This window comes from Lagopus leucura, unplaced genomic scaffold (genome assembly GCF_019238085.1).
Source record: "Lagopus leucura isolate 7727_CA_CO unplaced genomic scaffold, USGS_WTPT01 Super-Scaffold_73, whole genome shotgun sequence".
Taxonomy (NCBI): domain Eukaryota; kingdom Metazoa; phylum Chordata; class Aves; order Galliformes; family Phasianidae; genus Lagopus; species Lagopus leucura.
The window spans coordinates 45,073,535-45,098,506 of record NW_024962252.1 but is presented as its reverse complement, the minus strand read 5'-3'; the positions used below and the strand labels follow the sequence as shown (position 1 = coordinate 45,098,506).

General features: G+C 36.6%; 1 protein-coding gene across 4 annotated transcripts in view; it reads left to right on the top strand.

The window, feature by feature from the left end:
• PTPRK (protein tyrosine phosphatase receptor type K) overlaps positions 1-24,972 on the top strand; it is a 350,623-nt gene that overhangs the window by 318,623 nt on the left and 7,028 nt on the right. For 2 of the 4 annotated variants that reach the window (XM_042875725.1, XM_042875718.1), the window contains exons 15-29: positions 1,918-2,078; positions 4,189-4,224; positions 7,058-7,069; positions 8,178-8,362; positions 10,102-10,189; positions 11,169-11,245; positions 13,890-13,926; positions 16,155-16,252; positions 16,933-17,049; positions 17,769-17,923; positions 19,043-19,178; positions 19,891-20,040; positions 20,655-20,828; positions 23,794-23,925; positions 24,153-24,278. In XM_042875725.1, the coding sequence (XP_042731659.1) occupies positions 1,918-2,078; positions 4,189-4,224; positions 7,058-7,069; positions 8,178-8,362; positions 10,102-10,189; positions 11,169-11,245; positions 13,890-13,926; positions 16,155-16,252; positions 16,933-17,049; positions 17,769-17,923; positions 19,043-19,178; positions 19,891-20,040; positions 20,655-20,828; positions 23,794-23,925; positions 24,153-24,278 (1,684 nt within the window). The remainder of the gene's footprint in view (positions 1-1,917; positions 2,079-4,188; positions 4,225-7,057; positions 7,070-8,177; positions 8,363-10,101; positions 10,190-11,168; positions 11,246-13,889; positions 13,927-16,154; positions 16,253-16,932; positions 17,050-17,768; positions 17,924-19,042; positions 19,179-19,890; positions 20,041-20,654; positions 20,829-23,793; positions 23,926-24,152; positions 24,279-24,972) is intronic. The other 2 variants (XM_042875740.1, XM_042875733.1) reach the window with 1 other exon arrangement.

Sequence of the window (24,972 nt, the reverse complement as noted above, 5' to 3'; positions counted from 1 at the left end):
GTGTATGGAGAATATCTGAAAGGCTTTGAAACTTTAAAAATAAATAAATAAATAAAAAGTCTGATCTAGAAATGCCAGTTTTGCAAAAGCTTTGATAGCATTGGGAACCAGTTATAGAGCTCAAATAGTTTCACACCTGGAAGTTCTGATGCACTTAAAACATTTGTTGAACCAGAGCATTGTTTAAACCAGCTTTTTTTAAGTAAACATGAATGTCTGGAGAAAAGATAAAATAAAGCGTCTGGCTGTCACTGTTTCAGTTTTCTGGGTTGTTTGGTTTGGTTTGTTTGTTCTTTTTATTTTACTTGTTTTGTTTTCTTTTTACTTTTCACTGAACAACTAAAATAAACAGAACTCTCATGTACGCCACAAGGTGAAAAATGATATATTTAGAGCCCATCTTTGGGATTCTGATTGTAATTAACCAACTAGACAAATAGTGAGGGGGTGGGGGGGAGGAAAGAAAAAAGGAAAAAGATCTAAGATAAGTCTGATTAATGAAAGAACTTCGTTACTCTGAGGTGTGCTTTGTCTGTGTGTAGTCTACTTTGTGTAGCCCCTTACTGCAAACTAAGACTATTAGCTTGGAAAGCAGTCTTCTAACACTGAGGAAGAAAGTATGTGAGACATGAAGTTCTCCTTTCCCTAGAGAATGGTATAGGACATTTCTGATGGCTTTTCCCAGGACTTAAGATGTACATGAATTGATAATTTCCACTGGTGTCCTCTTATTTAGAGAAATATAGGATAAGCACTGGATAAACACTTACCAGGATAACTCATATTATTCTTTGTAGAAAAAAAACTCATGAAGTTATGCTGTGCTTTAAATATATATTCTTTTGAGAGTGTGATATTTTCACTGATGATTGTGTTTCTCCTATGTAACATCAGAATCATGCAAAGAAGCAGGTTGGCTCTCTGTTATATTGCTATCACAGCTTTGGTTGAAAACAGGAAGAAAATATTAAGATTACAGAACAGTTCAATGTATGTTACAGATTCCTAAAGATCCAAAGTACACTTCATGCTGTTTCACAGACTTTGTGCTACTCTATTATGAGTAATCTTAAAGTGATAACTAAAATGTAGCATCTACTTCCATCTGTCTCTGAGGACTTCTGAGTGGATATTCCTTTCAGGTCTTCATCCAAAGGAGAAAATGTCCCTTTAAGGATACTACCTGTTAATTTTGAAGGATTCATTTTGCAGGTTAGGTTGCTAACAGCTTTGCTGTGATACAGGGTAAGGCTGTTAATATAAAAATGTGAGATATTCCCAAACTTCATGTAGAATTATGAGAGTGGGGGTCTTTTTGTTTTTTAAAGAACAAAATTTTGGTGTCAAGAGCAAAGACGGTGGTATCATGTTGTGTCTTATATACTGAATGAGAGGAACAACTTCTAGTATAAAAGGTAATATGAATTGACCTTGAATAGTTGTGTTTCTCTTTATTTCTTAGTGTGTTTTTTTGACTAACGGAGTCATTTAGAAAGATAAATGATTTCTTCTTAACATGGAAAGCAAGAGGAATTAATTATCCATTTATAAAATCAAAACACAGATTTAAATGGAGATGGTTGATAAAACTGCATGCACAGATGCTTCTTATTTATCATTTCAGTTAAAATGTAATTATATTCTCTAATTTGTTTATATTAGTGTAATTACTCTGCAGGAAAAAATATGGGGTACAGAAGTTAGAACTTTAATTACAGCATTTGTGTGTATCTAAAACATGCCATCATAACTCTTTTATAGCAAGGTACATAGTTTTATCAATTTCATGCTGGCAAAGGTTTATATATGAAAACCAGTCAAACTCCTCTGTCACTTGGATTATAGATAATTATTGTTGTAGACATCAGTATTCATCAAATAATAAGGTGGTATGGGTGTTTTTTTTTGGCTGGGCAGCAAACTTGCAAAGAAGCGCAAGGATGCCATGGGGACCACCCGCCAGGAGATGACACACATGGTGAATGCGATGGATAGAAGTTATGCTGACCAGAGCACCTTGCATGCAGAGGATCCCCTTTCAATCACATTTATGGACTCTCATAACTTCAGCCCCAGATGTAAGTAATTTGATCTTCTTCTGTAGATATTCTACTGTTTTTTTTTAGGAAAATTATTCTAAGCTCTAGGCTTTCTAGGAGGACCAGTAAACGCAAAGGGATGTTGAGTAGGAACATTCACATGTTATCCTTAGGTGATGTATGGCCAATTCTTTAAATATTTACATTTAGTTTCGGATACTGGTTCTGGGGAAAAATTACATTCCTGAAATGTCTCAATTAAATTCTGAAATAGTTTTCCTTTGTGAGGATATTTTATACTAAGATGTTAAATATTACTGCATAACACCATGTCTGTAATGAATAATAATACGAGGTCCAAAAAATATTCTTTCTTTTGGCAGTAAGGACATTATAACAGAAGGAAACATTGACAAATTTCATGGCTGTTTGTGAATTTTAGGAAAAAGCATGTTAATATACCAGCAGATTTGCTCTATATTTGTATTTCTTTGTTGTAGACTTGCCAGATGCTTTTATTTTGACAAAATTTGGCAGTTTCAGCTTCTGATTGTTAAGAGTCTGAATTGTAGTTACCACTGAAAGTCCAGCCTTGCCTGCCTCCCAGCATCTGCAGCATGGCATGCACAAAAACAAGACACTCCACTAACTTTCTCTCTAAACTAGTTCCACCTTGTAGCTGGCAGGAGTCTGACTCCATAGCACCATGGATTTGGCTTTAAACAGACCTGAAGTCTGAGCTGCTTCTGAATTTTCTGTCAGTTGGGCATAGCACACCTTCTCCCACCTCCCATACTGCTTTTCATGCTTCAGCAAAATGCATCCATTAAGGCTGTTATTTTTTTTCCTAATTGTTTTAAGGGAAATGGAGTTTGGAGAAGGATTATTGCTTAGTTTATTGAGGCTTACCAAACTGCAAACATGCAGAGTGCTAAAATTTAAGGTATCTCATAGCCAATTATACTAGTATCAGCCTGTGAGGTTTTTTGCTGTTTTGGCTAGAACTGTTTGAAAATTCTCCAAAGTTTGATGTCTTAATGGCATTGAAATTCGTGGAGGCAGCTCTGCAAAGACAGTTCAATTTGTGCTGTTATTGTAGATCATGGACAAAGTATCTACCAGGAACCTACGTGGTTCATATTGAGCAGGGCTGCCAGGCACTTGGGCGTCTTTCTGGATATACTGACCTGAAGCCATGAGTCCACAAGGCCCGGCCACAATAGCTGTCCTACTTGACTGGCAAAGGAGTTTGAGAATAACACTTTTCTAGCATCCTGCCTGGGTGTGTGATTTTGGGGATTTTGGAAGATTAAGTTCTCCTGATCATTATATGTTCTGAGGTTAAAAATACAAACAAATAAAAAAGCAACCTTTCAGGTTTCCGGGCTTTCAGTTATAGGACACTATTAGGCAGTTTGCTTCAGAATTGGATCTCCATTTTGTCACAGAGCTATAGATGTTTTAATTTTTTGTTCCAGAACAAAATTAATTATGGATTCTGCCATTCCCGTCCAAAACAGTGTATTTGTCTCTGCACTGTTCTACTTGTAAGAATGAATGATAAAATTCTGTGAATTTTGTACAAGCAGTTAAATATGTGTATCTGGTTTAAACTCATTAAAAGCAGTATCTTTATTATTTTGCACTAAAAAAAAGCTAGTAGATTGTAAATATGCACATAATTCTTTTAAATTACTTATAAGGCTTTTGAAGGAGTACCATTTTATTTTGAGACGAGCTATTCAAGTATTGCATGAGAGAATGAATTTAAAAGGAAAAGACCTGGGTCTATGAATATGAAACTTTATTGTGAAGAAAAAGAACAATAGTGAAAGAGGAGCCCTTTCAAAAACTAAATTGCACACAATACCATCTTTATTTCATATCAGTAAGAATCTCTTTGTCATTACATTTCTGAAACCAAAATCACCACCTTTCACTTCTCTTTTATTCAGGATGCATTCTGTATCTCTGTATTCATTCTGTTTTCCTATTGTAAAAAATTAATAGGATTTAGTTACCACTTGGACATTTTATTCTTAAAGTTTATTGTTTTTATTCTTAAAAATACAATTTTATATTGATTTTATTCTTAAAAATACGCAATTTGAAGGTAATGTATTTCTTCATGAGCTTTGTTTTCCTGCAGTGCCCAATGATCCACTTGTGCCGACAGCTGTGTTAGGTGAGGACCCTAGTCCTTCATTATCCATTCCTGCATGAGTTTCATCTCCTTGCATGGTTGAACGTTGAAACAGCTTGTTTTATGTAAAAGAGAGCTATGCTGTTATCGCAAAATTACTCCTAGTCAGTGTTATCTGAAGAATAAATAGGTAAATTGAAAGTTCTGAAACATTTTTCCCCAAAGCATCCAAATTGAGTTGAGATGAACTAATGTGTCAAAGTAAAATTCTCTTAAAAGACGCATGTAAAAAAATCAGATCCGTATCAGTGTTACTTGGCACCCAAAGCTCAGTTTTCTAACTGAGTAACAAGAAGGAAAAGAAAAATAGAAAAGGGAAAAGTTTCTGTAGTATCCAAGAAGAAAGCTTTGTTCATTCTATACAAATATCCCCGTATTAATTAAATGTCTCAGTTGACCTTAATTAGTAAGCTTCTCAACTTCATAATTGCCTTAAAAAGAACAGCAGATGTTGGAAGTGGCCAACCTGTTTATTTCTATGCCATATCTAATGCTGAAAACTCTTCTTTTAGGAGTTAGATTTAAATCTGAAATGCAAAGACAGTTTAATCCCTCTTCTATCTTGAGATGGATCTGTATACTTTCTAGATTGATCTAGACTGTTTCTGGCTATGGATTATCTTACTTTTTCTAAAAATTTTCAACCAAAGCTCAGTTTTCTCACCAAATACTACTTATGTCCTAACTGGACGTTAGGAAATACTACTTCTCTGAAAGAGTGGTCAGGCACTGGAATGGGCTGCCCTGGGAGGTGCTGGAGTCACCGACCCTGTAGGTGCTCAAGGAATGTTTAGACGTTGTGTTGAGGGATACGGTTTAGTGAGAGCTATTGGTGATAGTTGGACAGTTGGACTGGGTAATCCTGTGGGTCTTTTCCAACCTTGGAGATTCTATCATTCTATTATTATTAACTGACTGTTACAACTGAGTGTCATTACTCTTCACTCCAAGTTTTCCTAACTAGACTTGTCTAGACTGAATCTTCATTGCTGGAGATTGAATAATTTCCTTTTGAGAAACTTGTAGAAAATATGGAGAACTGACACACTCTTGTCCTTGTAAAACAGTCTTCTACACAATAAATTGTTCCTATGTTCTCTATTGTCTCTCTTCCAGTTGAACTAAACCCAGTTCTTTCATTCATTATTTCATAGTTAATATTTTCTGAAGTTTTTCTCTCGTCTTATCTGAACATTTTCCAACCGATAGATCGAATTTTTGAATTGTGGTGACCAAAATCAGGTACAGTTTTTAGGAGCTGTCTCAATGTGGAGTTGACTGGAATAGGTACCTACATGGCCTACTCACAGTGGTCCTGCTACCTGAACCATATTTTGTCCTTTTTTCTGTGCTCATGTTGCTAACTTGTACTCAATTATCTGCTAAAATCTCAACTATCATTACCCAATCCACTAGTCCATTTTGTAGTGATATATTTTACTTCCCTTTCCTAGCTGTTACATTCTTTGTTTAATTCACTGTGTTAATTTATGCATGTGTCCCAAATAATCAAGATAACTTTGACATCAAATCCAATATAATCAAGGTATTTTTTATCCCACTATGCAAGTTGTACGTAAAAATATTGATAGAGCCTTTGCAGATCTTTATTTAAATTGTCTTCTGAGACTGACAGCAAATCTTTATCTGCTACTTTGTGAGAGCTCTCTCATCTTTGTCAAGAGGGTGTCTACTCACAATGTAGAAGATTTACAAGCCATATTCTGCTTCTTTTTGAAAATTTTGCAAATGACATTCTCATAACTATAATAACAATCTAGCATGGTAATGCCTAGGAAGATTTATAATCCTCAGGGCCATAATATGCTTTCCACTTTAGACCTAAGGAAATGTAACCAACTGATTTAAGATGTTTGTGAGGAAAGGTGAAATATCACAATTTCCTGAAAGAGCAAGGGGTTAGATTTAGTGATTCTAAATACTTACCAAAGTAAGATCAGTGGACTTAAAATTCATTTCATAATGAGTCTTTTCTTGAAATTCTTGTATGACTTTTTGTATCCTTCAGCTTTATGTCAAGCATACACTATTTACATAGGTATTGTTCAGTGATACTAGGCAAACTATCCCTAATAGCTTACTTGGGCTGTGAGCACATTGCAATAGTCAGTCCACTGTCACTGCCTTGGGGCAGACACAGACATGGGCAGCTCTGACCAGCAAGGACGAGGTATGAACAGAAGAACATTTTAACAGTTCCTGTTTAAATTTCTATCTCTTGGTAATGGTGTTTGGGGCATGATAATCTCCTAGCACAAGCACAACAGTGCTAGTTGGAAGAGGTAATATTTTCCATTACAGATACTGACAATGAAGAGAGGTAGGCAACCTTCTGGGCACACCATGTGGTAGGGGTTGGATAGCTGAGATTATCTGGCCTGCTCCTTCTTCATATAACCTTTCCTTGGCTCAACCCAACAGTATCACAATTACATCTGCTTTGTTTAGGGATGTACAAAATTGTATGGGCTCTGAATTAGAGGCAGTTTTATTTTGTGTGAGGCAGTTATTAGTAGCTGTACTAGATTTCTTTTTCTTCGCCTATAGCTTATTAACACCACACTCCATTCTTTGTACATTAGCTCAAACTTAGTATGACAATTTTGCTTTTTTTTCAAGTCCCTATCATTATATTGATAGCATAATGTAGCCCTTATATTTTTAAAACTGCTTTCATTTGTGAAGGTTTAACAACTTTTAATGTCATTTTATTCTAGTCATTTTCTAATAGTCCTGAAATAAATTTCTTATGTTCTGTTCACTTGGTTTTTTTTGCTGCTTCAATGGGTTAAAGTGCCTATTACTGGTAAGTATATAGCATGGAATGGGGAAAACTGAAAATCCTGAATTGTTTTGAATTGTGTATAATTTAATATGATTGACTGCTGCATGTCACTCACATTATTAAGCAATGTAGTGAGGCATTAATGCACTGAAATTAGCAACCTGTGTGACAGTTCAAGAAATCGGGTTTCTTACTAGGAGATCTCATTCCAGAAGGCATTAACAGGTTTTGCATTTTGGCAGAATTGAAGTAAATCCAACCCTTGGAGTGCCTGCTTTTTTTTCCTGATGTTTTACTTACTAATCTGGATTCTTTGCAAGTAAACCTGTAGACTGATTGCAAAGAAATAAATGAATGTGGGATCAGGTCAGGTATTCCCTGCTCATTTCTGACATTCCAAAACGATTTCAGTTGGAATTTTTGTTCCTCTGTATTGCTAATTTACAATATTTTGCAGAAGAAATTGGCTAAATGTGATCATTTCACCATCATTTTGGCTTTGATAAAAGTTTTAGTGTGATATAGGGCATTGAAGGAGATTTCTATATTTGTGCAGAGTAAAAATGGCAGCTAAAATCAACATACTCAGCAGTTTTATTTTTTCTACTATAGATTTGAGTTAAAGTAAGCGCTCTGAACTGTTGATTCTTCTCCTCAGACAGAGCTGGTCTTCTGAAGCTATGGCAGAATTCCTTCAGTGTTCTAGTTGGTTCTCAGTTTGCCGTTTGTTGGTTTTAGAAAAATGATGTGCTGATAACTCTACATTGCTATTAAAATTTATTGTTTAAGGTGTAGAATTACTGATAATACATACTAGCCATTAAAAAGTTACTTTGCATGATAGAGGCTGGAGTTCACAAGTACATTAATGTCATAAAGTTTTGTAGCTTCAAATAAAATGCCCTTCAGACTTCTGTATTGCAGGATGAAGGATTGCAAACGTTTGTATGTGTTGGAAGTTAAATTCTTTTAAGTACTTCCCAAGATCTATGTATTGGAGAGTAAGTAGTTTACATTCACATAAATTAGACATATTTTTGAAGGAAGAGGCTGAAAAATAGATATTGATAAGTCTGGCAGCAGATATTGCTCCATTGGTTCCTAATGTGTTGATTTCTTTTGATCACAGATGAAAATCACAGCGCAACAGCAGAGTCCAGTCGCCTCCTGGATGTCCCCCGTTACCTATGTGAAGGCACAGAGTCCCCCTACCAGACGGGGCAGCTGCACCCTGCCATCAGAGTGGCTGATCTACTGCAGCACATTAACCTGATGAAGACTTCTGACAGCTATGGATTTAAAGAGGAGTATGAGGTGAGATCCTTAGTGGTTTAACTTGCAAGGCATTTTCCTAGCAAAAAAATATTTTCAAAAGCTGCAGCCCTTAGTTTGCACTCCATTACAAAAGGGTGCAGCTAAATGTCATTGGACTAAGTGAAAATAAAATAAAAATAAGCAGGCATAAGATTCCTTGGTATGTAACCCAAAAGTGAAATAGTAATTGGAGAGCAGTGGTTTGAGCTGTTACAAGTGCCTGGAAAAAACACTATGTGTTTTCTTGTGGGTGTGAGGAAACGTGCCCTGCTGAATGTTTTTGATATATTGTAAGAATTTGCCACCCCTTCTTGCTTCTTAATTGAAATTCTGTAATTAGTTATGTGAGTTTTCCTAGCCGTCTTCAATTCAGATCTCCTAGATTAGGTTAAAGTGATGATTTAACGTGGCTGGTTTTGCCAGAAGCACAGACTGGAAGCATTCTTTTGATTTATTTAGACGTTTCAGTAGGGCAGTACTGTGGCTAAACTCCATCTGAGAAGCAGTAAAAAAGTTCTAAGGGTTGTGACTTCATGAGGTCCTTATTAGACCTGCCTGAGCCTGTCCATTTGCAACTTCAATTTAAAAAGGAAAACCCAAAATTGCCCCCAGTGCTGAAAGAAGATGAGTACAGATTCATTTCACTTCCGATTGCTAAGCCGTTGGGATTCTCGGGGGTTAGAACATCAGGCAGTGCACAAGGTAAAGATGGGAATGATACTGCCAAGGTCGCATGCAATACAGCTAGGTTTAAAATGACTTTTCTCTGAGTGAGCAATCTCTTCTGACTCAGTTTTCAACCTTCTCTCCTTTCTGCAGCTGTCTCTACTGTAACATAAGAACTGGACTAAATAAATGTGTGGTTTTTAAAAGAATATTATTCTCTTTTCCTCTCTTTTACTTAAATACACTTCGTTACACTCTGCCTACCTTCAGTGTCAAGGACTGCTTGGGGAGGGTTGTCCCTGATCCCGTATCAGGTGTTGTCCTGCTTACTATTTTCTCTACTTCCATATGTGACATCTTTGCCCTGGCTTGTGCTTCTGCATGTGCATTAAAGTTTCGTTTCCATGGCTGCTGTGTACTTTCTGGATCTAACTTGTCCAGCTCAGGATAAGAGAACATCTGGAAGGAGGCAGTAGTATAGACCTGCAACAGCTGTAAAATATCTACAGGCTATGAAGAGAAATCCCAAGAGGAGCAAAGTCTACATATGTCACTACTGAGAGATCAGACTCTTAAGAAGAGATCAAAAATACTAAATAATTTTGCTATTGGCTAGAGGGAGGGACATGAGTAAAAACAACACGAACAATAAACACTGACAGAGGAGGCTTTCTGATGGCTCTGTAGAAAAAAAAGCCATTGCACAAAACTGTATGAGGAAAGTAATGTAATGTTGTAAACAGGCTACATATTATGACATTCTGTAAGAAGGGTGATTAATCTACCTGTGTTTTCTCAACTTGCAGTGGTTCATCTGTAATAAGGGTTTCTGTGCATGTTTAGCCTTCTAGCAGAATTTGAGATCTGGATTCCCTCAGTGACTTACTCATTGACCCATATCAGTCAGAGGGAGGAAGAGCCTTCCTCCCTCTTTAGACTGTGGTGCCGTCTGGCTGGCCAGAGCGGACAAGCAGAGCCAGCTTGCTTTATGGTAGGGAAGTTCTTTTAAATGGTTATTTTTGGAGGTAAATTAATGGTCGGAATGTTTTCTTTCGGAAAATTTTTATTTATAGAGTTTCTTTGAGGGGCAGTCAGCTTCTTGGGATGTCGCTAAGAAGGATCAAAACAGAGCAAAGAATCGCTATGGAAACATTATAGCATGTGAGTATCAGTGTGCATGGTTTTAGTGATAGACATATTCCTGTAGTATTTGTTCCATGTTCTCTTCTGCTTAAAAAGTCCCTGGTGGCGTACCTGCTAAGTATCCCAATCAGAGAAGGATGGCAGTGCCTTTTTTAGAACTTTTTTTTGTCCTTCGTAGTTCAACTTACTTTTTCTTTGCCTCTCTGTTGTACAAGCTGTGGTAAGCATATAACAGTGACAAGCTAACACTTGTTGGGGTGCTAATTCTGCAGTAGGTTCCTACAGTCATAATTTATTTCAGGTAATACTAACAGCTTCAAAACTTATCTGGTTTATGTTATTTCTTGTTGGTACATCTGAATTGCAGTTGTTTAAAGCTGATTATTAAAAATAACATGATTAAAATCAGAGAGTTCTGTCTCTTGTCTTTAGGCGTAAAGTTTCAATAGTTTAGATTCATCATCTGGGATAATGCAATTTGTTATTGTTTTACAAAAGCGATTGAATGTACAGGAAAGAAGCTACTGGAGAGGCCCCTGAACTGGTAGGGTTATCTTCATCAAATCCAAAGTGTGTTGCTCATGGCTACTTTGTGACTTTGTTATTTTCTTTAAAATGTCAGTATGAACTTGAAACAGACTGGGGATGGAAATAAGGAAACAGTAATCGTTATTTCTGGATTTCTAGATGCCCATCAGTGGATCTGGTTTTGAAAGGGGACTTTGAGCAAGTAACCTGGGTTCTTTGTGTCCTTTCACTGCATGTAACACTGTGATGCATTTCAGCTACACTTAATTAAATTTAATGGATGTTTTTCAAGTAATTGGAAATCACAGACAAAATGACTCTTAGTAGTTCCATGTAAACACTTACATTTAAGGGCTGAAAATTGTATTGTGCTTGTGTCAGCTGATTTTGGTTTTCTAGAGGACTTACCATAATATTTTAGTTTAAAATCACTCTTCAAAAAGGCACCATAACCACTTGGTTTTTACAGATGACCACTCCAGGGTGATTTTGCAACCTGTTGAAGATGATCCATCTTCAGATTACATTAATGCCAACTACATAGATGTGAGTGGATTGCACAGCTTTCTCTCTCAATCTACTACCTTCTCTATGTGAAAATTTTGCATGTTATGCCTACAAATTTATCAAAAGCTCTCTTTTATTAAGAACAAAATGTACACTTTCCTTGTTCTACGTCCTAGTACTCACTGACATTGTTGTGCTTTCTTTCACATCTGACTTTGGTTTGGGCTGTAGATTTGGCTGTACAGGGATGTAAGTACCACTATATGTGAATAACGACATCCTATTGTAAATATTTAATATAGATATTGTTATTAATTAGTTTGCTCTTCTATTTTTGTCGTAAGATAACTGTGCATGCCTCATCTGATTTATATCATTTCTTTCTTTAAAAAATTTCCTTTGGTGTGAATATGTTTTGTACATGTTTTGAAAAGTTAATTTAGACTTGTAACATAGCACTGAATATTGTTTGATAATTTGGGTGAATCTGTCTGTTAAAGAAAACTCAGTGTATGCTTCTTTCTTTCTTTTCTTTTTTTTTCTTTTTTTTTTTTTCTTTTTTCAATGATGATGATAATGATTTCACCCACTAGCTTTTATTTTCTCCTTCCCATTTATATGTGAGAAACTGGATAGTATACTATTCTGTAGTCATTTGAATATGTGCCTGTGAAATAGTTATAATATCTGTTTGGCACACAGGGAGTGATGATGGCTTTTGTGGTTTTTGTTAGCTTGTTTGTTTTTAACAACAATGTAGACAAAATGATATGTAGCTGGTATTTTTTGTAAGGTGCTAATTTTGATATTGCAAAGTATATACACAAACATACAGATAGATACATACCTTTAATGAAGTAGAAATTTCTTCACTTGCAGAAAAAAAAGTCCTAAGATTGAAATTCAATACTTTGATTAAAATATAAATTAAAAAGAAGCTGTTATGAATAGGAAATTTGAACTATTTCTGCCATGTGTTCTTGTTAACAAAATAAAACTTTTAACACATGAGGAACAAAAGATTTGTGGTATTCATAGCAATTCAAATGATACTGAAATGGCTATTAAATGTGTTTTTAAAATACATGGGTTTGATTTCTTTGTAATTGCATATTACTCATTTTTTTTTGTCCACTGTTAGTCAATGAATTGTTTAAAACTGTCTAAGCTTCCGTGGATAAAAAGATTTAGCTCCAGGTATACCACTGTCTTTTTATTTTCATACTTTATATGGCAGTCTCTCTGAAGTGTTAGGCCTGTGATGTTTTGCCTGGGGCTTTAAACAAGAAAATTCTCCCAATTTTGTTGTAATTCCAGTTTCCTTAGGACATTGTTTTTCTTATTTAGAAGTAAATTGGATCTCATTATAACCAAACAGGAAGGCTACAAGTTAAAGCTAGCATTCTGCAATTTTAAAGTAACACTTTTACCTTCTTCTGGAAAGAATTACAGAATGTTAAAGAGGGTAGCACAGGTTGCACTTTAATAATTTGAAGTTGGGGTTTGATCATATGGACTCCAGGATAATTTTTTTTTCCAATACTTTGATGCAGTCTTGTCCTCATGTGAAGTCAAGAGCAGGATGCTAAGAAGTCATTTCATAAGCTCTAAATGATAGTGTTTTCAATCTAGACAAAATAATGAAGCATTCTATTGGAAAGGATATGAACTCCTTGGGTACACGGAAATCCTTCCGTTTAGTAACTAGAATTGTGTATTGGGAATCCAAGGACTCCTGAGCCCCTATAATACAATACTTGATTCAAGTTGCTTAATAAGCCCATTAACTTAGGAAATAATTGTAGTTACTCCTTTCCTTGCATGTGGTGAAATTTTGTATTGTCTTCTTACCAGTAATGCGTATTTCCTTCACCTTTGTATATAATGTTGCTGGCACTGATCCAAATACAGTCTCATTGACTTCCTCAAGAGCAGAATCTATTTGTCTTTTAGTTTTTATGCAAACAATTGCTGTTTAATGCCATGCAGTATAGTTAGTATTGGCATATACCCAACTAATTGGAAAAGCTTGATTATTGTGCAAAGTTGTATATCTACATTCGTATGTAAATATGAATATGTATGTGTATATACTCGTGCATACCATGTCTAATTCAGTACATGCACACTTTGTGCAGTAGTGTAAAATTCTGCAGCTAATTCCCCTGCAATATGACCTTGATTCTGTGCACATACCACAGTGTCCAGCTCTGGCATGGGAAATATTTTATCTATGGATTGAGTATAAACCTCTTTGTGCATTATAGTAACTCAAAGAGAAAGCAAAATTATGTTTTTATGATTTTTGTTTTTGATTTGTTTTGTATTTTTGTAATGTTGAGTACACTGATCAATTATTGAGATAAACTGATGGCAAAGAGAATTTTTACCAAATTTTAAATAAATGCCTCATTGTATTCGGCTGTGGAGATAATGTCAAGAGAGGACTAGTTTTTAGGTCCAGTGTCAATTCAAGTCAGATGTTATTTCCATTTTATCTGTTGTCATTCAAACCTTTTCAGCATTAACAGCTTTTTTAGGGTTTGAGCTTTGTGCTGTTCCTAAATATTGGTTTATTCTGAAAAGGTTGTCTAGACATAAGAATTCTGTAGTACATCATGCTTTTATTTTCTCCTCCCTGATAGTAATATGATACTCAAACCTACTTGTATTATTCTTTTAGGGCTATCAGAGACCAAGTCACTACATTGCAACCCAAGGTAAGAATCTGTCAATATTAATCAAACCTAATAAGTGCTCTTCGCAATATCCAGCAGCATTTTTCTAAAATGAAAATAGATTAAAATAAAGTATATCCAATATTGTTGTTGTGAGTTGTTGTCTTGTGTTATGGTAAATTAACATAGCATGTTTAGGAAGAATGTGAATAAATGTAAAAATTGCTCTTATTCATCATGTTAATTATATATTGAGCAATTCTTTCAGTGATAAATTCAGCTGATAAAGTCACTAGCTACTGCTGTGATTTCCAATTATGAAGATGAATAGAGAGCAGAAGTATGTGGACAGAGAATGGTTTCAACCTGTCTTAAGGCATTTTTTTCCGCACATTGCAGTGTTTTATTTTATTGTTATGGATTTAGTCCAGGATGGAGATGGAAAGATAAGTTTAGCACTATCTCAGCAAATCTGGGTAATGCAAGACCCAAGATGGACAAAGCATCTCTGTAGAGGAAATGAGGAAAATCGTTATAGTATAACATGACACTAAATAAAAAGGGGAGTAAGAGGAAAAAATTGAATTTCTATGGAGATTATTCATTTTGTATTTCTGATAGAACTCCTCACAGTGAGGAAAAATGAATAGATTAGACTAAGATTGCAATGAAATGCCAGGAGCTATGAATTAAAATAAAAATAATTAGATTTAGAAGTGTCATTATTTCATCTGGGAGTATAATCAGATAGCTGGCTGGAAATATCTTGTTATTAGTGCCCTTGGTTGATTGTAGATCCACACGAAAAGGGGCAAACTAAATGCTAGTTTTAAAGCAGGATGTGTACATTTCAGTCCACACTTTTTTATTTATGTGCAACTGCTATATAAGCTGGTGTCTCTATGGTTAAGTCTACATTTGTATTTTATTTTTGTTTTACTGTGTAAATTGTAGCACGCTGTACTGTGTGCAGGGCACAAAAATTTGTTGCTACTTTAGTGTGCATATTGTTTTAGTTTCAACTGGGATGGAATTGGTTTTCTTCAAGGTGTCTGGTATGATGCTGTGTTTTGGTTTTAGGAGAAGAACAATGTTGATAACACACTGATGTTTCTAGTTGCTGCAAAGCAGTGTGGTACAGAGCCAAGGCCATTCCAGCTTCTCAACTCCTACTAGCAAAGGGCTGGGGGGAGCCCAGGAAGCTGGGAGGGGACAGAATCGGGACAACTGACTTAAACTGGCCAAAGTGGTATTCCATATTGTGTTCCATATCTTATGACATTGTTAGGAAAGAGAGCTTTGAAAGGAGTGGGCGTTCATTTCCCTCCCTTCTGCTGTTTGTTGGGCTAGGTTGGCATCAGTCAGGGGTTGGAGAGCAATTGCTTGTGCAATTTGTCACAATTTGTATACTTTTATATATACATATATAGTCACAACTATTATACTTTATCTTAATAAGTAGTTTTATCTCAACCTTCAAGTTCTACTTCATTGTGTTTTGTTTTTTTTTAAAATTTTCTTCCCATCCCACTGGGAAGGGGCAGAGTCAGCGAACAACTGTATGGTCCTGAGCTACCTGCTCGTTTAAACCATAACATACTACATGAAGGATCAAGTTGTGTGCATGTCATGCACAGCAGTGCTACAGTACTGCTGTATTGTGGTAGGGTGCTGTTTCTGAGATAGGTGTAACAGGTCAAAAGTCACTGTCACTCAACCAAATGTATCTGATCTCTGCAGCAGAGCAGGAGGCAAAACTTAAACAAGTGTTCCTTGCTTTCTTTTCAGAAGTGTACTTAAATAAGTTAAAATGTCCTTTGTGCTTCAGCATCTGTTGTTGATGGCTGCTCACTTTGCTGGCATTGAGATGGCAGTGAACGCAGTCTGTGCCACTCTCCCACTGCTGGTATTACTACCAGTTGGTGAACATCCAAAGAAACTCATACCCAACATGTTAATTAAAAAATGTAAAGCAAACCTAATATAGTTTTAGTCACGTGTTGTTGTGTCCTTGTATTTTTCAAGCCACTTCCAGTGATTCATTTATTTCATGTGGTAATTCAGTTAAACTGAGAAAACTGAGCACTGGTTAGCAATAACAATGTAGGCCGGAAACTGCTGTGAAGGTGTGATGATGTGGTTTCATGAAGCTTTCATCTTTGAGCAAGTGCATTCATGCATGCCAGCTCTGTAAAAAAATGGATTTTATTTTTAGCATTCGCTTTGTCTGTTATTTTGCTGCATGGTGTCACCTGGCATTTTTCTTACAGGTCCAGTTCATGAGACTGTGTATGATTTTTGGAGAATGATATGGCAGGAGCAATCGGCTTGTGTTGTGATGGTCACAAATTTAGTGGAAGTTGGAAGAGTAAGTTTTTGTTTCTTCTGATACTGCGGGCCTAAAGAAAAACCTGCTGACAAAACTTGTCACTAGCAGAATGCAAGCAAATCCTGTGAAGGAGAGGAGAGAAGAGAAAAGGGGAGAATTGACAGTCCACACATCATTGCAGATTACAGTATTATGCGAGCTATATATACAGATAACTACAGATGCTATGTTGTTTTTGTTGAGTGAAAAATCATCTAAAGATAAAATTCATTTTTGCGTATTAGGAAACTGAAATGAGCACAGTAAGTGGAGTAGTGATTAAATGTGCTTCTATATCAGTGACTAGAAATCAGCAAATTGTTTACAATAGCAGTAACATCCCTCAGGGAATAATATATCTGGGATTACTTGCAACGGTTTGATTACTGATATGAAATGCATCCCAGTTTAACATAAGTGGAAATGTATCCCATAGTTTGACACTAAAATTTTAAAAAAAGTTAATTTAGAAATGAATTTGGTGTGTAACTGCAGCTATATAAAGAAGCATAAACTCCCTGTAACTAGTACTTAACCTGACAGAAAAACCATTAGCTATGACAAGTCACATGAGTTTGTGGTCATTTTGGAAAAGTATGGTGTAACATAGTACGTGCAGTAACATATCTTCAAGGTTTTATTTTTCTTGGATGTGAAGTGGTTCCTCATTTTATATTTAGGTCAAGTGTTACAAGTATTGGCCTGATGACACAGAAGTTTATGGTGACTTCAAGGTGACTTGTGTAGAGATGGAGCCCCTGGCAGAGTACGTGGTCAGGACCTTCACTCTTGGAAGGGTGAGCACATTTTGAAAGGGCTTAGAAAAATGCTATTCCCTGATGGCAAGAAGTAAGTCGGGGACTGTGCTTCCATGTGTTCAGGTGGGATACCAAATCCCTCTGTTTGGTTAAGCCCACTGCATAGGCAGCCATAGCACCAGGTCTTTCCACTCATGTCTCTCTGGGTTTCAGTTTCCCCAGAAATGTTGACTGCTACCATCCTCTCTCTTACATTCACCTTTTCTCTGTAGCCAGACTTCTGAGCTGAGCTCAGGTACTCTGCTAGGAATCATGCCATTCATCTCATTTCACTCTGCCCTGAATGCAGCTGAGCCAATCTCAGTTAATCAAAGAACAAACTCTGTGAATGCAAGATATATGATACAGCTGTGGTCTACTGATGCATTATTATACTTGCCTGTGGATGTTGATAACTTACTGTCAATGAGCAGAAGTTCTGGAAATTGATGCAAATTGCATCTAAGTATAGAAAAACTATCTAATGAGGCAAAACTAGCATACTATAATAGCAAAAGAAAGAATGATGAACTTCAAAACGGAAATTAAAATACAATAACGTCTTTACACTTCATATGTTCTTAGCTTTAAATAATTGGGGAAATGATGAAAATGGCATGTAGGTTCTATCACTGATGCCATTATTTGAGTCAAAGGATATCTTATCTGTGAAATACTTTGAAATTCATAACCTTTTTTTTTTTTTTTGCCTTTTACAGAGAGGCTACAATGAAATCCGTGAAGTCAAACAGTTTCATTTCACTGGCTGGCCTGATCATGGAGTTCCTTACAATGCTACAGGCCTGCTTTCATTTATACGAAGAGTCAAATTATCTAATCCTCCTAGTGCAGGACCTATTGTCGTCCACTGCAGGTGTGTGCAGATGTGGTAGATTGATTTTTTCCACAGCTGCGTATGGGAGCATTTGTAATAGTTTCTTGTGAAGCATTCATCATTTTGAAGTGTTCTGGGTTTTGTTTTTTTCATTTTGAATTACCTGATTCACGTTGCAGTAGGATTTGGTTGTCTGCAGCAACATTTGAAAATAGCTGAATTCTAATACTGCTTTCCTATCTGGTATGGAAAAAGATTTGCTTTTTCTGGCAAGAAGTGCACCAGCTAAAGTAATTTTATATTCCTGGCTACCATCCTGGCTACCATTAGGTAACCTACTGTCTACTTTTGTGACAGCATTCAAGAAATGTAGATAGAGTTGTTTGATAATCTAGCTTTATATATAGTATTGGAGCAGATTATTAATTTAATCTATGTAAACAAGTAGATGAATGAAGATAGAATGAGGTTAGTGGCAGCAGGTACAGGCTGTTGTTTCCTGTGCAAGTTTTGCGAGGGTTGTATTGTTAAGCCACAGCCTTTTGACGATTTCCTTTCAGCTTATCAAATGTTCAATTACATTTACATTTCAATTACTACAGATAAAGTTACTAACTCTATACAGATTTTAAAATTTTAAAATTCTCTATGCAAAAATTATCATTAGGTTTATATAAAAATGAAATAAATCAAGCGAGAATCTGTGGGACACTGTGCTGCCTAAACCAGTTTAATGCTTGGCTGATAAAATGAACACTTTAATTTCTGACTGTAAGGTATCACTTAGAAATCATCCCTAATCATTTATTAAATAAAGACAAGATCTGTCATATTTTGAAGTGTGTGAGCTTAATCATCTTCCAAGTTTAATTTCACCTAACTTCTTTTTTACTCTATGTATTGATTTAGGTGATAAAAAGAGAAAAACAGATGCTTTTTGCTATTTCTTAGTTAATCAAATCTGATTAAAAATGCTTGTTTGGGGCACACCAAAATTTTTAAAAGACATAATGAAAGAGAGAAAATAAATATTTGGTAGTGGTTGTGATGAAAAAAGAACTGGATGGTTTTACAAATAATGCTCACAGCAGAGAGTTTATAAATTTTATAGGTGTTTTCATGGAACTATTTCTAACAGTGTTTACTGTTCCTCTTCAGTGCTGGTGCTGGACGCACAGGTTGCTATATTGTGATTGATATCATGCTAGACATGGCAGAAAGAGAAGGCGTTGTGGATATCTACAACTGTGTCAAAGCATTACGGTCCCGTCGCATCAACATGGTACAGACAGAGGTATAGTAGTTTTTCTTCAAAGTACCTGATGCTTTCTGAAATATGCCTGGTCAGAATTTCACTGTTACTAGCCAAAGAGCAGACAGTGGACAAGAGCTGGGGGGTAGTTGCCTCCATGGGAGGCACTGCTGTGTGCCAAGGTCATGCAACAAGCCTGTCAGCTCTTTCTGTCATCATACAAGTGAGTACTTGCCTGACTTTGTAACAAAGGGAAAGCCAGAAAAATAATGGGAAGAAATACTTCCTATTGAGACACACTTGATTTTACAACCAACCTAGCTACTAGGTAATTGGTGTACTAGCTCACACACACACACACACACAAGGAGAACACAGCATGCCAAATAATTGCTAATCACAGGTAGTGCTTGAAGCAATTTACACTTTCTGCTACTACTATAAGAAAAGCTATTTTTGAAAAATAAAACAAAAAAAGACAGCAAGTCCCTGGCGTATATACAGAAACCCATAAGCACCATTAGAAAAATGAGCCCCTCAAATAATTTGCCGTGTCTGAGCTTTTAAGTTTTACTAACTTAAAATTGGTTCCCAATTATGACAAGACTGTTTGTACTAAAGCAGTATTTAATGATTAATTAATGATGGACAGTACCTTGAGTTTTATACTGTGCAGATCTATTTTTCTGAAAAGAAGGAAAGATTGGTTGTTTTTAAATGACAATAATTCTTGTTTCTTTGTGTAATTTGGTAGGAGCAGTACATCTTTATTCATGATGCCATTCTAGAAGCTTGCCTGTGTGGGGAAACTGCCATTCCTGTCTGTGAATTCAAAGCTGCTTATTTTGATATGATTAGAATAGACTCTCAGACAAACTCTTCACATCTCAAAGATGAGTTTCAGGTATTCACAGCTTTTACTAACTCTTCACGTCAACTTTTTTTTTTTTTTTTTTTGCCTGTAGATACATTTAATTTATTTTAAGGGAAAGAGTTTTCATATCATATTTACAGCATTTTATCTCTTACTTGTATTCCACAAAATAAAGTATCCATGTTTACATGCTTTGCAGAGTTACTTTAAATATGAAATACTACTCTTTGAATAACATTTCAGTAAGTATCTGTCTGGAATAAAGAGTGCTGGCTGAGAACCAGAGAGAGTTTCAGTTTGCATTTGCTACAGTGAAGGCATAGCTCTTTAGAACTCCAAAGGATCCTCTTTGCTTTATTCCTTTCAGAGGGGATGGTGTCTGGTGAAAGCCATTCAGTGATACTCGGAGCATCTTTAATGCCCTCAAAAAGTCTTAGTAAGCTTATCATACAGATAGGAGCTCTTATTTGAAATGTATTTTTATTCTCATCAAAACACATAAGATTTGTTTGTTTGTTTGCTAAATTGTTTGCTAACGCTTTATGTTTTCTCACATTGCAATATTTTAAATTAATAACCTAGTGAATCTTGAGAATGTTGTCTGTAAGGCCAATGTATTAAAACAAGTCTCCTCTCTTTCTTAGACCCTGAATTCTGTTACCCCTCGCCTGCAAGCCGAGGACTGCAGCATAGCTTGCTTGCCAAGGAACCATGACAAGAACCGCTTCATGGATATGCTGCCACCTGACAGATGTCTGCCCTTCTTAATTACTATTGATGGGGAGAGCAGCAACTACATCAATGCAGCTCTTATGGATGTAAGAGACTGTCTTCTTTGTCTACGTACGGTGCCATGGAAAGCTGTGTAATATGAGAGAGAACACTTACTAGTATAAGAGTAATTCTTTCTTAGCATAGTGCCCAGTAAAACAGTCTTAACAAAGAAAGGTGGCAAATGGGAAGGAACCCCCACCAGCTTGTTTTGCTGGATCAGAAGGTTTGGTATCTTCAGTCTTTTGCATACTTATATGACCCGTTGAAAAGCTCTCCATATCAACACCATTAAATAAAGGTTTAAGTTTCCAGACCTCAAAATCACAGCAGGATCTCAAAAGATCTTATGCTTATCTGGAAGTAAATATTACCAACCTAAGGATGAGTTTACTATCTGTTTTAGGAGAATATCTATGTATGTTGAAGTAAAAGAGATAGGGAGAGAGGAAGCAAAATATTTCTTTGATATGCTTGGGGGGTAGCTGTTTTGTGGTTTTTGTTTTTTTTTTTATTGTTTGTATTTTGACTTGTAGCTCTCATATAAAGATTTTTAATCTTTGAAGTTTGAGTGGCAGAAGTACTCTCAGGGGAAAAAGGTGAAGTAATGGAAAGAATGGAGGTGAACCTATTTATAAATGTCTTGTTGATAAAGAGGCTCATCAGACATGCTGTCAGATACCTGCCTCTGCCTTCCTTTAACACTGCCAAAGTTAGGCCTCTAAAGCCTCTTTTTACTGTAAATACTTCAGTAAGTGGCCTGATTTTCAGAACATCTCACTTTCCTCAAAAATGTATTTTTGTCAGAAACTGCAGTGTCAAGAAGAGATTCTGGAATAAAATGGTAAATAGCATCAAAAATCAACAGGACTGAATGGTATTTGTTCCTGAGCTAGTGCAGGAAATGTTTGAACTACTAGCAAAATACAGTTCCTAATCTCACAATTAGCTATTGTGCCAGAAAAATAGAGTAGCATGTGTGAGACTAATCCATTACAGAATCATAGAGGCTGAATGGATGAATTAGAGTAGTGAGTAGAATTTTGGTAGCAGTCAAAATTGTTTAGAATTGCAGCTAAAATTACATGAAGCACCTGGATAAAATTGATGTTACAGAGACCAACCAGTACATCTATGTGAAGGAGTGTTTGGGGAGAAAGAGAAACAACAGAGACTAAAGGTGGTATGGCAGAAAGAATCTGTGTGTGTAACAGTGTGGAAGGCAGAGAGAAAAACCAAGCAGCATGTTAATGGAGGCAAGTTTGTACAGACTGAAATGATAGTAATAAAGGGAAAGAAAGCAGCAGAAAACATTATATTACAAAGAATGCATATAACAAGACAGTAAGTACAGTTAAAAATTCGGTTGATGAAAGGGTGGGGGTTGTTTTTGCTTTTTTTTGTCATTTTTTTTAAGTACTGATTTAGTCAGAAAAGAGAATCTCATTGCCGGGAAAGGAGAGTTTCAGTAGCAAAACAGAAATAGAAACTTTCTTCTTTCCACAGCGTATTTGTTCCTGTGTTCCCACAAAAAGGTGTCTGCTTCCCAGTGTGATAGCAGATACCCTGCCTGCTCTTTCTGAAGGTCTGATCATCTTAATCTCAGTATGAGCTCTTGTCTCAGGAGAAACCAGAAATGATGGGGAAAGGGATAGGAAAGCATCAGCTTCTATTTCTTAAAAATATAAGGAAAGAATTGACAGCTGATGTTCCTCTTTGCTACCTGAATAGATGGAGGAAGCAGGACACAGGCTGCACCTCAGTATACTTCACACAGTGGGAAAAGATAGCAAACTATAGGGAGAAAACTGTCCTCTTCCTTATTTTATTGTCAAATAAGCACTGATACTAAAGGCATTAGATTGTTATCTTCACAATTTACAGTAAGTAGAAAGGGAAAAAGTATTTTTCCTTCCTGGACTCAAACTGTGCTCTCTGAAGACATATTAATATATTGCATATGAAGTTCCCTCATGCCAATCTGCAAGCAAGCAAGCTGCCCTGCCATGTCCCTCTTCTAGGCTAATGTAATCTACTTATTTCAATAAAAAGCATCTTAAATGCTTTTGTGCCAGTACAGGTGCTAAGTACTTAGTGTGGGGATCCCTGCATTGTGAACAGAAGTCCCAGAATTTTTACTTCAAACTTGACACTTAGGTTCCCATAAGCCTAACAAGGGTATCATGTCCTTACTCTTTTTCTCAGATGAACCTATCAGTGCTTTCTTGCCAGTTCCCTTGTTGCAGAACTCTGCCATGCATAGTTGCAGATTGTCTGCATAAAACTGCCATTCTTTTTTCTTCTGATTGCTGCTAGCAAGTCATATCCTAAAGAGACTTAACCCCTCTGCTGTTAGTTGTATCTCAGGCAACTTATGCTGGGCTGGAAAACCCTGTGTACTTGTGCATAACACAGCAAGCATGAAACAGAATCTTCTGTCCTTACACAAAATAGTATTTTGCTGTTTATCCTCTGCTTTGTCATGGAAGTCAGTTCAGTAATTCTGATGACCAGGACTGAAGTCTAGTAAAAGCTGCCATCAGCTTGGGATTGCATCTCAGTACACTGTCAGGGATGAGCTTTGTCTGCATCTCAGTTACAGAGCTGGCATGTGTCTTCGTGTGTGCAGGGTGACTAGCTGGGACTTTTACCTTTACACTTTAAGTGCAGAATGGAAACAGGTTGTCTGCTGAGTCTCCCTGGCACAGTGCCTGGAATGGCACGGCCCTGAGCCTCAGCTTCTGAGCAGAGCCCTCCAGAGCCTCTGCTGTGCCATCTGTGCATTTGAACTGTGGTACACGGCCCATCACCGGAGGTTGGAGACCTGAGCACAGCAGCATCCTTGTTCTTACTTGACGCAGTGATGTATTTGTAACACCACCTTCAGTGAAATCTGCTGTAATTGATGTTACAGCTTTGTTCTATATATAGTTTGTTTTTGTTGCGGAGTTTGAGCGGAAGTTAAGAAGTACTTCCTTTACCAATTGCTAATAAATTTGTTTGCGTTTGCAGAGCTACAGGCAGCCGGCAGCTTTTATTGTCACGCAACATCCTTTACCAAACACTGTGAAAGATTTCTGGAGATTAGTGTATGACTACGGCTGTACTTCTCTTGTGATGTTAAACGAGGTCGACTTAGCACAGGTTAGTTTGGGGCTTGAGTTTTCCATTTACTGTCACATGCTTTAATATCTCTGCACCCACTACATGATAGGATGTTGAGCAGTGCAGCTGTTTTACAGTTATTCTGTTGCTCTTCTTTACAGCAACTAATAATACAAGTAAAGGCCAGGTGTGGTGTCTACAGTAGTGCAAGACAATGCTCCCGTTGTAACTTAATATTTATTTGTACCCATTTTGCTCTGGCACAGGGCTGCCCACAATACTGGCCTGAAGAAGGAATACTGCGTTACGGTCCCATTCAAGTGGAATGTGTGTCTTGTTCAATGGACTGCGATGTAATAAACCGAATTTTCAGGATATGCAATCTAACAAGAGTAAGCATTATCATAACATGTAACAGTTTTTAACACTCTCTTGGCTATTCTGGTTTTTAATTTTGAATAGTAGTAAAATATTAATGTTCTTTCGACAGAAAAATTAAAGTACTAAAATCTAATGCTAGCTTCCAGGGCTTTACTAGAGCTACCCATTAGGTAGAGAGAACAGTGAGATGAGTGACTGCTCTGTAATATTCTCCATGTAAGCAAAAGTTGTGTGAGAAGGATTCTGTTTAGTCAGTGTATGGAGAAAGGAATATCCATGTAAAGAGCATGTAGTGACAGGCATTTTATTTGCAACTTCCATGAGATGTTTCCCATCCTACATCGGGAACTGCAGCACTCAAAGTGGTTATGCAACCAGCACCTTCTCAGTTTTAGCTCCAAGAACTACACATCCTATAAAGCGTGGTGTGAAAAAACTCTGAAAGTTCCTCTGGAGGACTCTGCACCACTGTACCTTAACCTACCTTTGTCACCTTTTCTTAACTTCAGAACCAATGCCAGTCTTGCAATTTTGTCAGTTCTTTCACACGTTGCATTGTCTTGTCCCTTTGCTGTTCCAAAGTGTTTCACACTGTCACAGCATCTTATCAAACCCTGTTTGCAACACAGTGTCTGTTCTTCTTGCTCAGCTCCATAAATCACTTATTTATGTTGCCTACAAGTAAAAAGATACAGATGCATCTGT